The sequence below is a fragment of the Drosophila albomicans genome, chromosome X (assembly GCF_009650485.2).
Source record: "Drosophila albomicans strain 15112-1751.03 chromosome X, ASM965048v2, whole genome shotgun sequence".
Taxonomy (NCBI): domain Eukaryota; kingdom Metazoa; phylum Arthropoda; class Insecta; order Diptera; family Drosophilidae; genus Drosophila; species Drosophila albomicans.
In genome coordinates, this window is record NC_047627.2 from 943122 (window position 1) to 957268 (window position 14147).

At 37.7% G+C, this 14147-nt stretch overlaps 1 protein-coding gene across 1 annotated transcript; it reads right to left on the minus strand.

Annotated features, from left to right (window-relative positions):
• Positions 1–517: 517 nt before the first annotated feature.
• On the minus strand, positions 518–12632 carry LOC117568471 (uncharacterized). Its single transcript, XM_034249160.2, has 5 exons — positions 12534–12632; positions 2934–3134; positions 2741–2867; positions 1164–2681; positions 518–1077 (listed from the first exon to the last, which is right to left on the minus strand). The coding sequence occupies exons 2-5, from the start codon at positions 3096–3098 to the stop codon at positions 938–940; spliced, it is 1950 nt and encodes a 649-aa protein (XP_034105051.1). The 5' UTR covers positions 3099–3134; positions 12534–12632; the 3' UTR covers positions 518–937.
• Between the last annotated feature and the right edge of the window lie 1515 nt (positions 12633–14147).

Consider the following 14147-nt stretch of genomic DNA (forward strand, 5'->3'; position numbering starts at 1 on the left):
TTGAAACAAGTAAGAAAGCTACAGTCGAGTGTGCTCGACTGTGAGATACTCGCTACCCATTTTGTATGAAAGCAAAACAATGCGGTATTTATTTCAAAATATACGAAATCAATATACCTCAAACATACTAAATATATACAAACCAATATACTGCAAAAAACTATAATTATTATTGTATGTACCAAAAATTGACTCTAGCTTCGAAATTACGCTTGATATTCGATTTTGATCGCTTGGCGGGGGCGAAAGTGAGCGTGGCAAACATTTGAAACAAACTTGATATGTTTGAAACAAACATAACAATTAAATTATATCTCTATCTCTTATAGGCTGTGAAATCCAAGTGTTTATACGGACAGACGAACAAACAGACAGACAGGCGGATTGACGCTGATCAAGAATATATATACTTTATGGGGTCGGAGATGCCTCCTTCTGGCTGTTACATACATACATTTATAACACCCTTCTCTCCTATGGTTAGCGGATATAATGAGAAATAAAAAAGTCATACGCATCTAGAGTAAGGTTTTTAATGTATATTCGTAATCAATATGAACAAAAGATCTAAGTTAACAGCAAATGGTAATTCAGTTCAGTAGCACATTAAATGAAAATGCCCAACATATAATTTACAATTACGAAAAAAAATAGGTATGAATAAAATCGCATAAGTGAAGTAGCAACTGCCATATATACAGAGGAGTACAAAGTAATTGGCATTAACAGATTAAATGACAATTGATAACCTAAACTAAACTTAATGGCAATACTTAAATAAATATATATTAGTGTGTAGGCTAATCTGTACTACATAAGTGTAACAAACTCGCAGTAATATCTTGGAGTATGTGTGTGTGTGTTAAAGTAATACTTTACACTTGGCTGCTGTCTAGGCTATTTTAAGATTGCTCGAGTGCCGCATGGACACACAAGGCTATTCCTCCGGTGGATTGTATGGCTTGCCAAGGGCACGTCGCACCATCGACTCGGCTACCCACATGATCAGGGCGATGGCTGTCAAAAGATTGATGCAGTGGATGGTTGAACTGTAGCCGAAAGCATCGGTGATGATGCCTATGCATGCATAAGAGAAGAGAGATTATTATTAGCATAACACAGTCGGAAGGAAGGAAGGAAGAAAGGAAGGTAGCTGCACTCACCCAGCAGGGGACCCATGACCAGCGAGAAGAACGTGTTGAAGATCAGCTGCAGTCCAGAGGCAGCGGGCAGACGACGCAATGGCACATACGAGGGTATGATCAATGGGGAGAATATGGTGCGGAATCCCTTGCCGAAACCGATGAGCAGAAAGACCGCTATGACCACGTTGTAGGATGAGGTCATTGTGACGATGACACGGCCGACGGCAATGCAGATAATGCCAAAAGCGAACAGCACGCGATTGTCGAGCTTCACCTTCTCGAGGCAGAGCGGTGCCAGGAAACGCACCGAGATGTCCATGCACGCCAGCAGGGACATCACCATCGAGCACTGACTGTCGGTGTAGCCGTAGCTATGGAGGATGAACGGTGTCAGCACCGAGAAGTTCATTTCGCCAAACATCATGATGCTCATGCCGATCACCAGATTGACAAAGGTCAGATTGCGCAACAGATCGAGATCAAAGAATTTGCTGACCTTCTGACGGAAGGTCATCTTGCGTTTGGCCTCCTCCTCGGCCTCCTCGGCCGCCTGAAGTGCCGCTTGCTCCAGCTTGAGTGCCTCGGCGGTCTTCTGCAGCAGCGCCTTGTCCTCGGCACAGGTGCAACGGAGCAACTCCTCACCTCCGCCGGGCTTCGAGTAGACACTCGACTTGCTGGCATAGCGACCCAGATCCTCGCGCTCGCGATTGAAATAGTTGGGCTTGTAGAGCGCCGCCGATGAATCGTGCTGTTGATTATGCTCGCTGGCCTCCTCCAGCTTGTCAAGATTGTCCCGACTACCCTTAGTGGCTGCGGCCGAGACCGAGACGGATGCCTGACGCAATAGCACCTGACGACGCTCAGAGGTTAGCGAGAGCTTCGACCCAAACCATCCGTCGTTGGCACGCGCCAGCATCGGAGTACCGGGATCGGTAATCTCATAGCCCGGGTGCTCGGGATCGTCGTCGTTGAACAGATATTGTGAGGAGAAGATGCTGCGCTTGGTGCGCTTCTGATACTGACAGTATTTGCACTCGTAGTCCGACCACGGATCGTTGCTCGGTGCCAGTAGATTCCCATTGGCCTCGAGCAGCTCCGGTTGTTCCTTGTGTTCGCTGACAATCACCTCGGGCTTCTCCGGCTTGCGCACGTGACGCATCACCGGCTGCAGCGTCATGGCGCAGAGCACGGCATTGAGAGCGATGGCCGAGTAGATGAGAATCGTCCCCTGGGCACCGTAAAAGTCCAGCAGAAAGGTGGACACATAGGGGAATATGATGGGACCCAGCCCGGTGATGGTCCACGTGAAGCCGGTGGCACGTCGACGACTCTGCTTGAAGTAGGTGTTGACGGCCAGCGAAACGGCAGCCATGGCTAGGCCAAGGCCGACGCCATAGATCAGCGAAAGGCAGATGATGTACTGCCAGACGGTGGTGCAGAACGCCGAGAGAAAGATCCCCAGAAAGCCGAGAGTTGTGCCCGTCAGCGCGACCTGACGGAACGTGAACCTGCGGAACATGGCGCCATTCACGATGCCTGGAATGTGAATAAATTAAAGTTTGGGAATTCAGTTAAGACGAAGAGGAAGTACTTACCCACTAGCGAGGACAAGGTCATCACGACGTTAACGATAATTGTGGTCTCCTTGGCATCAAAGCCCAGCGAAGTCATGCGAACTCTGTAGATCAATCCATATTGCTGCAGTGCCGGAAACATAAAGAACTGCCCACAAGAAAGAAGAAGAATCGTTTAGTACATAACATATTCGATCATTTCGATTGAACTTACATTATTGAAGCCAGCGGCCACACAGATCACCCAACCCCAGCCGCCATCGGGCGCCACAAAATCGGGACCCAAATCGCTTTTGTCGCGTCGCTTTGGCTTCTTTGGCTTTGTCGTCTCATTGTAGACACTGGCATAATTCTTCTGCGTTAGCGTTGATTTCTCCATCGATGTGCTGGTGTTAATGACAACACTTGTCGTCGTCTGCAAGACGAGAGTGAAAGTCGGTTGAGTAATGAGTGCGAGTTCGGTAATTTATTTCTAATTAGAAAACCCGCCAGCAAGTCCATAACGTTGATAATAATGAAGACCTCTAGCTGTCTTAACTATATATTTTTTTACATACACTCTACCCAAACAATAAATATTATCGAAAACGTATTGAGGGAACTTCAAGTGTAATAATATCTTCGACAAAGATAAGATATGCTCGAGGATCAACATTAAGTAATGGATGAGTGGCAGAAAACATGAAATGACAATTTACAAAATATATATTTTATATATGTGTGTGGAATTGTTGTTGTTGGTGGACGGGTTAGAGAAGTGCAGTATTGTATTGAAGTGATATTCTAGATACAAGTCTGTGAGAATAAATTACTTATATTGATGCGACGCCTGTTGAAGTTTATCTCAAATGAGCGCTTGAGTTTTCTATGCCTGACATTTAAGTGAACTCTATACAAATTATTTGAAAAGGGGCTGTCTTATTTCTTTTATCAATGTAATTACAAACTAAATGCCATAATTTCGACAATATTAAAAATATCTTCAACTTCACATGAAATGCTTCGAATTATTTTCATAAGTTGAGAGAACGAAAAAATAAGTTTTTCATTATTCATAAAATAACTTTATGTTCTATATAAATAAATTTTAAAATAAACTTTATTTTGTATTTAAATAATTTTCCAATTAAATAGTAAGAAGTTCGCCACAGATTTAAAATAATTTTTATGAGATGTGTTGAGAAATGATGAACTTTTTACATCTTAGTTGTATTGATCGCACTTTTTTCCATCATTTGTTATAGTACGAATATAATTTTAATAATGTATTTCAAATGATTTTAAAGTAAATGATAATATTTTCACAACAACTTCTGACATATTTCATATTATTTTGAAAAGAAAGCAAAAATCGTTTTTCATCTTTGCGTTCATCACGCTTTGTTTTTCATAATTATTAAATTCATGTTTTTTTGTATTTGAATTAATTTAAAACATTTTATTACACTTTCTCTAATACACTTTAAAATAATTATTATAAGATGCGAGCAATGATGAAGTTTTTGCAGCTTAGTTGCATTGATTACGCTTTATTTCAAATTAAATTTCATATTGTACTTAAATGTATTTCAAATGAAATAGTTAGAAGTTCTCAATATAATGTCTTTGAATTTGTCCCACAGATGCGATGAGAAATGATGAAGCCTTTGCAGTTTAATAACGTTTTGTTTTTCATTGTTCTTATATCAACTTTAATCAGCCATGACTAAGCCACATTTATTTTTATAGTCCTACAAAATACCAAAGACAAAATCTGAATCGATGGCAAACTGTCTGACTATCGACAAACCAATTGTGAAGTGTTTTTTTCGTTTGGTTTTATCAAAATCAAGCGTTGCAGTGCCAAATTGTCGCTATTTCAAAGGTAATTGCGCTATTAATGATAGTACTCATATTGCTTTTGATATTTGGATCCTTTTGGCACATCATGGCACACCTCGTCATTATTGGCAAATGCCAGATAATGCTCTAATTGCTAATTGGCTGTGCCTATAGTCTATATATATGTACGTATACCTATTGCTATTGACATTGGCGGCATGACAGCGCTATCGCAAATGCCTGTCCCATTATTATTATATTGTACGACGGGGCAAGTCTATTATGGATGTAGTCTAGCTTTGATTTTGCGCGAGTACTTGCGAGTTTTGTATGCAAAGCGTAGAAGATGCTCGAGATGCATCGAGCGAACGAGAGAGAGAGAGAGAGAGAGAGAGATGGTGACAGCTGAGGAAATCACTTAGCGGGTGTGCCGCCTGGTTCAATGGGGAGATCAATGCATTGGCACTGTCAGGCAACAGACTTAATGGACCGATGCCATCAAATTGAACCGCAGCCCCCATCCAATTGTGTCGTAAAGGAAACTTGATTCTACAGAGCGAGTGAGAGGGGGTCCTTCATAAAATAAATAAGACTACAGCACACAAAAAGATGGGGATAAAAAAAACAACGTCTATGTTGTAGTTGTAAAAATAATGAAGAGACTGTAATATTAATGGGGAGATGCACACTGAGAAAAAAGATCAGTTTACAAAATCTAGAACATTCATATTAAAAATTGTGTATTACAACTAAAAACATTAGTCTGCAAAATACAAATTAAAATAAGAATATAAATAGTTGAATTATTGAATTCCTTTAAATCCCATAAAATTGTTATCTAATTTTCAGACTTACTTTATTGCACTCTGAGAATGTCTTGGAAAAGTCATCATAATAACTCAATGCTAACGACATAATAAAAATGTAAACGGCCACAATTCGCATAGCCAGAAAATAAAAACAATATAGTATAAGGTAATGCGTTTTTATCTTATAATGAGATTTGTGTTTTTTTTTCTTTTCTTAATAAGAACTTAGTCTTATATCAAATCTTTTTGAAAAACATACTCTTGGCGCACTTTTTAGAAGAAAATTCCTAGTACTAATTTTGAAATGCATTATAACTTTGTGAATATGAATATGATTTCTGATTTGGATTTAAAATTTGGTTGCGATCAGATACAAATTTAATAGTTATTTCAGAAATGCGTTTAATATATATAATAATTATATAATCTCGCATATTTTGTACTCAATAATATATATTGAATGTCATAGTATATTTATATACCAAATAAAGCCTTCGGTATATTTTAGTATTATGGTATATGAAGTTGATAGATTTAAGGAAAAATACCGCGCTTTTTTGATTTTACTCAATGTGGGTAGCGGATATTCCACATTCGACGACACTTGACTGTAGCTATCTTTCATTTTTTTTCAGTGTAGTCGCCCTCAAAGGCAAGGCATAGCATAGCATAGCTTGGCATGGCTTCTATGTATGCAGCGATAATTCGGCGACAAACTCACTGGCCTGGACCTCAACTTGTGCAGCCGGTGTCGTTGTCTCCGTCTCTGTCTCTGTCTCTCTCTCGTTGCCATGTGCACGTTGCCAGTTGGGATGCTGCCCGACTGGCACTTGGATGTCTTCATTGAGATTGCAAAAAGAGTGAATGTCGTCGTTGTCAGTCTTGTTGTTTGCCATTGAACTCCATCGAAGCGTGCCATAAATTGACGCCCGCTGTCAAAGATCTTGGCAGGCTGCGAGGCAGCACCGAAGACAGAAGACAGATCTACATACGTAGACTGCAGACTGCAGACTGCGAGAGCAAAACCATGACCAAGTCGAACACTAAGAGAAGCAGCACTTAGCAGAGTTAACAGCACTTTGCATCAAGTGCGTGTGTGTGGGGGCAGAAACAAAAAACTTTCGCTTGGCTACCTAACGAAACGAACATTGAATCGAATTCAAAGCGATCGCTCAATATCAATAAATTATCTACAAACATGCTCTATGCATAAGATCAACAACAAAAACTTTATTGTTACCGGTTTGCGAAATTGCTGTGATTTGTCGTCGCTGCGATCATTACGTATTTGTGTGTTTTCTTCTAGCTGTTTTGCAAATCATGCCGAGTGGACAATAATAAACTACAACAGCATTGGAAAAAATAAAGTACTAAGAAAACGTACTGTCACGATTACCATTATCAACATACATATTACTTCGAAGCATTAACTATCTGAGTCTAGCATGGGGAGATCCAGAAACAAGTGTGTTCCAGGCGATAAATCGCGAGTCACTGGTTGAAGAATTCATTAATGAATTTCACAAATATACGCAACATTGAAATCGAATTTGAAATCTTAAGCAAACACATTGTAGTAGTATCTCAATACGATTGCTCTAGCCGGTTTCCTAGCATATGTTGCTATGAGTAATAATGCCGTTAAATAATACACAAACGACAAACTAGTTATACAAAATACAACTCATTCAGATAGATCTCTAACCTTTGTCATGATTAATTATCAACATGCGCTGATAAATATTAATTGTTTGATAACAAATCTCTTAAGACGAAGAAGAAAGGGGCAAAATGTTAAGTGGTTCCGACTACTGGCTTCTGTTCTTCTGTTCCCCACCTCTCTCGATCCATCCTACACATTATCGGGCCATCGGCGTCTAGAAGTTCCCACAATGCTTTCAATATATTGTGTAAATGAGCAATCAACTGGGGAATTCTAGTACTTTTGTTAGATTTCTCAAATCAATTGTTATCAGACTCTTCTCTCTACGAAAATTGCCTTCAGTGAAGGTCTAAATCAATGTTTTTGTATGTATGTAGTTTTCAAGGTACTCCTAGGGAAAAAAAAGTATTATAGCTTTGCGAATGCAGCATCATATTTTGTACTTTATGCTATTGTAAGTGTAATAGTATATCGATATATATTAAATATTGCTTTAAGATTATATGTTAGTATTTTTTCGCATATTTAATTAGCAGCGGATATATTTTTCACTCCATATATTTTTATTTTCGGTATATTTTAAGAATAATTTCGCATTGTTTTACTTATATAAAAACTGGTTTGCGGGTGTACTTTGCACTCTAAGGTATATTTGAAATATAATAGTATATCATCATGCCAAATATAGAATTCGGTATATTTTAGTATTTTGTTCGGCATTTTATTTTGCACTCCATGGTATATTTTAAATGTAATATTATATCAATACACCAAATATGAATTCGATATTTTTTTGTATTTTTCGGTATAATATTTTAGTATATTGTTTGGTATATTGCAAAAATGATTCCGCAATGCTTCGCTTTGATTGAAAACAGATAGTGCATATCTTACTTGTTATAGAGATTTTAATTAAAACTGGAACAAATAATGTCGATAAGTTGTGGAAAAACAAAATCAGAGCTGCAGTTCAAACACTTGAAAACATAAAATACTTAAGATACCGTCCGTAATGCTCACATATCCCATGCAGGTTATCAAGCTCTGCCTCTGCCTCTGCCCAGTGGGTAATTAGACTGGCCCGTTGACTCATTTGAAAAGATAAAGATAAAGCATAGATACATTTACGTTGACGGCGTCGTCGGCGCTATTGATTAGCTTGAAGGAAGGGAATCCCTTTCCCTTTCCCTTCCCGTCACCCTTCACCCTCAGCTCAGCTCTCACTCTTCTGTGAATGTTGAATGTTATCAGTTCGGGTCGCGAGGAACCAGAAGACAAACAGTGAAACACTTGTGTCTCAAGTTCACATATTTGTACACTTAGCACAGAACATGGCACATGTCGACAGGTGTAGCTAATGTCAGAGAGATGTCAGAGACAGAGCCAGAGCGAGAGGGAGAGCGTGTCTGCAGATACATTTACTATCTGCATCTGTATCTCACATCTGTATCTTGTATCTTGTGTCTGACGTCTGACTCTCACTCTGTCCAAGCGGAAGTTGGGTCTTCGATTCGTGCTCCCTTCGTTGTTGTTTTGTGTGTTTATTTCGCCAATCAATTGGCAGCTTGTTCGCCATTTAATTGAGATTAATCGAACGGCGCAATTTTTCAATTATACTCTCGTGTGTATGTCCATACACTGAGCGAAAAACGTAACGCAATCTGAATAAGATTTGCTACGCAATCAAATTTATAATATCCAAAAAAGAACTTTATGTTGAACGAATTTCTCTGAGTGCATGTGATCGAGAATTGTGCTCGTTGCTTAATTTGCTTCACTCCGAATGCCGAACAATTAAATTGTGTCAATGAGTGTTGATTAAAGCCCATGGATATCCAGAACCACACACATTCACAATTCGTTATTGATTGCACTCACAATAGAAACTACAAAGTGTGCTTCTATGTGTGTACGTGGGAATTTTTGTCCATATATGTTATGTGGACTATATAACAGATTCGAAGGTGGTTAACGATCGATTGAACAAATCAGTTCAATGGTTCAATCCGTTGATCAGTGATGCGAGAACAATAATTATTAAAGCCAACAGCTATTGTGTGAAAGTATTAAACGCTAAACGATCTGTTCTAATGTAATTTCATAATAGAGGTTTCATTTTACTATCATCTACTCAAATCTTAACTGTTCTCGTTGTTAACATTTTAATAACATAATTTGAATGTATAATGAAGTTTTCACTGTCGTCAATTCATGTTAAAAGTTTAATAGAAATAAATAAATTAATATTAATATTGAAATATTTAATCTACTTGTAATTACTTTAATCTTAACTGTTCTCGTTCAGAAAATTGTAATTATATAATTTAGATCAATGATTGAGTTGTAGTTGTTGATCAATATCCATAATACTATTGAATGGAATATTAGGAATACATCTTTTAGATACTTTAGTCGTGTTATTTCCAGTTACAAATGGAATATGTTGGACATGTTAAGCTGCAGAGACATTGACATATTTTAGTTGAAAGAAAATAGTTTGCATTGTGTCAACCTGATGCCAGCTAAGCTCTAAAGATCTTAATTGAAATTCGAAATTCGAACGCGGTGTTTGTGTGCCAGGACTGTTCTGGCTCTGATTATTTTGCCTTATGGATTAGCTATTCCATCGACTAAAAAGGGGGGGAGGCAAAAATAAAAAAAGAAACGCATTTCATTTCAATTCATTTCCATTGATAGTTTTAGTAGCTGTGACTGACGTATGATTGTCACTATGCTGTTACTATATTTAGCTGTTGTTCGATGACTTTTATTTTGTTGTAGTTTTGTAGTTTGCCGTATGCATGTTGCGAGATTGTGCAGCACAGTGCAGCTGCGCATAAAGGTTGCCACAGGCAGCGCGCTACCGCAGAATAATCCCAACGAAAGGCACATTCACACATGTGTCACGCCTTTGTCGTTCTCGTTGTCGTTGTCGTTGTCCCCGATCCGTTCTCGTCTCGTTCCCATTCCCTTCTATGCCGCCTTGAATTTGGGTTTCGGTTTTTGGGTATTTCGGACCCGATGCGAGTTTGCTTATTTATGCATTTAATGCGCATTTCAAGTCATTTTCTAGTCAGTTTGTCAGTTATTTTTGGTCTTTTGTATTTCTTCGCGTTATGCTCAACCAAATAATCTCACGTACTTCAATTTGACTCCGGTAAAGTGTGAGCGTTAAGTGTTTCTCTGAATGGGAATGCGACTGAAATTCAATCCGAATTGCAGCCAAAGCCACTTGAGGGTTAACCATAGAACAAAGTTGGCCTCCTACTCCCCCACCCACGATTGATATTCCCTAATGCTAATTCCACTTGGGTGTGCTGACAAACATAAGATGTTCATATTTTCATATCCCCAAAACAAAATGGCAGGCAAACAAAAACTCTCTTTACTCCAGACCGAAACAATATATCCATCAGTCTGAATGGGTAATAATAATTTGGAATTTATTGTGTTTTCTTTGTGTTTTAAGAGAAAGAATGTGTATTTGCATCGAACACTTATCGTTTTCGGAATTCCATTTAAATGCGATTGCAATCTATGCGATAACCAAGGCGATAATAAGAATAATGCTCCGCTGTTAATATTCAAAGTGTATCGCGATTCATGATTCGCGTTGCAAAGTCATTCATACATTGTACTTAAGTTATGTTAATCAACCAGTAATTATTATTTTTTAAAGCGCCAAGAATGTGCAGCAGTAATTTGATTCGTTTAATTGGGGTGCATATTTTGCATTTCATGTTTCCCCGTTGAAGAAGCAGAGTACCAATTAAAATGTATACGCGTTTCCTTTTAATTAAATCAATCGATATGGGGAAAACATTTTGACTTGGTTGCAATTAATTATCAACAAGAAATTAAATACAGATTAAATTTGAAATTAATGTGGATTTTCGATTGGAGTGAGAACAAAATACTTCTACATATATTTTTAAACTGTTTAAAATATTTTCATCTCATTTTATTTTCCTGCTCATCTAAGTAAGAATCTCCTATCGAAAATCTACATTAATTTCCAATTTCAACTTTATACAATTTCTGTATAAATTACAATGTTTCTAAAAAGTAAATGGATCTAATTCGTGGTCTTCATCTCTTTTATATAATGTCTGAAGGATTTTCTTCTCATTTTCTATCAAGGATTCTCCAATCGAAAATATAAACCAATTTCAAATTGAATACAAATTCTTAATGTGAAGCATTAGAATCTTAAAAACTCAATTTGCTATAAGCATGAAAAGAACATTTTTCTAATAATATAAAAAAGTTTTACGTATTCGGGGCTTGATTGCATTCAATTATCAGCAAGATTGTAAATCAAATTGAATTTATATACATTTTTAACTTATTACACACTCAATTTGATATAAGCATGAATAGAAAATAATTGAAATAGTCATAATACTTATAAAAAAGGCAGTAAAATCTACGAGTTACAAAGTCAATCGAAGATTGTTGAGAGCAACAGTTAAGAGCGTAGAGCTTTAAGCTTTGTTATAGATTAAATACAAATTTGTTGATTAGACGTTAAAAGGCAAAAGTTGTGTTATGAAACCACGAAAGCTTCACTACTTCTACTACCAATCAACGCAAGTCACTTAAAATTCGCACAATGTTCTAATGTGATAAGCAACGAAGCAATGAAGCATTAGAAATTAACAAATGCTTGCGATAAGCGTATAAAAATTGTTATGAATTGCATTTAAGAAGTGTCATCGATATTTTTCCACATTTGTTTTTATTGAGGAAATACCTTTGTGGAAGAGTGGCTTAAAAAACATTATGAAAAGCTCAAAGGGTGACCCTTTTGTTTTTTTGTTGATTACTCCAGCTCTTCCTTATAATGTTGACCCTACGCACCTCACCATGGCAACACAACGAAAAAGAAAAAAGATGAACCAAATTGAGATTACAGAATATTGAATTGCAAGGACGGGCAGCATCAAAAATAGGAAGAAAAAAAAAAGTGTTGGTAATTTAATTTGGTGCAGCGTTTTTGCGCCGCATGATAAAACGTTAGGCGCACTAAATTTTTTGAGGGCCCGCGGGAAGTCCCGACTGAGGGCAACGTTGAAGGCGCATGCCCCAGTCATAGATACCGAGGACTCGGAGACTCTTGTTTTTATTTTGCGTTTTTATTAAACACTTGTTGAGGCTGTTTTGCTTGTTGCTTCGCAGCTCTCACAGCTCTCACAGCGCCCTTCAACCGCTACACTTCAGTTCAAACGTTTTATTTTCTTCGACTTTTTTGTTGATATTTGTTTTCTTTTTTGTTTTTTGTTTTTTAATCAAAAACCTTCATTGATAAACTCATTCACTCAACACACTTTGAAAAAAAGATGATAGAATATCAGGTTGCGATTATTGTTTTGGCGCATTTGCTGTTTAAATTTCAAAACACACACACTCAAAAAAAAAAGAAGAACAGAACTTGAAATGTAAACGACTTATACGAGTTCACTGTTAATGTGGTGATATTATGTTACTTTTATAATGTTAATGTTAACACAACTGTAATTACATTTAAGGAGCCTGTTCACTACGTCTTCTGCTTTCGGTTGCTAATATATTGTAGCTCTATCGTTGACTTTCTCGTTGTTAACTGCTACGCGTCCAGCACTCGACTTGTTAGGCACAAGCCTGAGCTGTCTGCTTTATAGCTCTATACCCTGTACTATTAGCAGCAGCTGCTTGCAAGCATGATCATTTCGTTGGCTGAAGTGAATGTGTGTTGTTTTGGATATTTGAGCGATCATGAATAATTTATTGTAATACTATGATTTTTTTTGGTTTATTTGTCCACAAAAAGAAACTTAAAATATTCTCAGTTACACATTTTACTTCTATAAATGAATTACTATTATTTCATATTTATTTTCTTGTTATTTGGAAATTATTGCAAACTAAATTTATAACAAGTATGTTATGAATATTTTAGATATTCATATTTTTTGTGTGCACGATTATTTTGAATGATTTTTTCCAGTAATTTACACATACGAGTATTTAAATTAACAAATAATATTATACCACATTTAGTTGTAATAATATTTTAGCTCTTAATATTACTTTTAGGTATATTGTGTTTATGTAGTTTGTCTTTATAAGTTTGCTTGTACTAAAATGAAGAAACAATTTCATAGTGCTATGTTCATATTTAAAAAATTAATCGTAAGCTGGTTGTTGACTTTAATTTATGTTACTTACTTATTTGTAACATATTAATATGCATTTGCCGTACTCTAATAATTCAATTAAGTTTCAACTATCACGCTTGGGGAAGCGCCATTTACAGGGTGTTCGATGCGTCGACTTTCATAACTGCAACGACTATCGCCATCTACAACAGGCAGGCGGCGGCACAGCCACAGCCACAAGCACTCATACACACACACACACACTGACACACGCAAGCAGCACTGAAGAACACACACACACACACACACACACAGACACACATACTCACGCGCGCACTTGCAGAGGCACGCATCACCATCGCAACACACACTTGAAGGCAGCAAAGAGAGCAGAGCACAACGGAATGGAAGCGACGGCAGAAATACAGTTAAACCAAATGCGTGGGCCACCGCAGTAGACAAACCAGGCTTTTAGTGAAAAGATCTCTCGACCCTGCACTTGACCACATCATTTGCAGTCTCTCTCGCGCTCGCTCTCGTTCTCGCTCTGTCTGTCTCTCTCTCTCTCTCGCAGTGAACTGCAATGATTTCGCACCAACTCGACTCACAGAATATACATTATCATTATGACGCTGAAATTAGCAATGTTAATTGCGATCGTTCGATCCGTTTGGTGGGTTGGGAAGCGGCAGCGTTACTTTGATTTTAATGATGACTTGAAGATGGAACTTTGACCAACTGCTGCCAACTAACGAACGGCGACCACACACACACACAAACACAAATCATATATAACATCAGGTAGATAGCCCAAAAGATTGATGGATAATTGTTTCTAACTAGCAATTGCCCAGATGTTATCGATACACCCACACACATACACTCTACCGCACGCATCGAGGAATTTAAGTCAGTTTAATGTTTGCTGCTTTGCCAAGTTCAAACTGCACTGAACTATTTCATTGAATGATGATAAGCTTACAATCATAATCACAATG

Excerpts from the sequence above, each read along its gene's own strand:
- LOC117568471 (XM_034249160.2), bottom strand. The coding sequence starts at position 3,098 with ATGGAGAAATCAACGCTAACGCAGAAGAATTATGCCAGTGTCTACAAT. Across the intron at positions 2,868-2,933 it reads TGGCCGCTGGCTTCAATAAT|TTCTTTATGTTTCCGGCACT; the intron begins GTAAGTTCAATC and ends TCTTGTGGGCAG. Across the intron at positions 1,078-1,163 it reads GGTCATGGGTCCCCTGCTGG|GCATCATCACCGATGCTTTC; the intron begins GTGAGTGCAGCT and ends ATGCATGCATAG.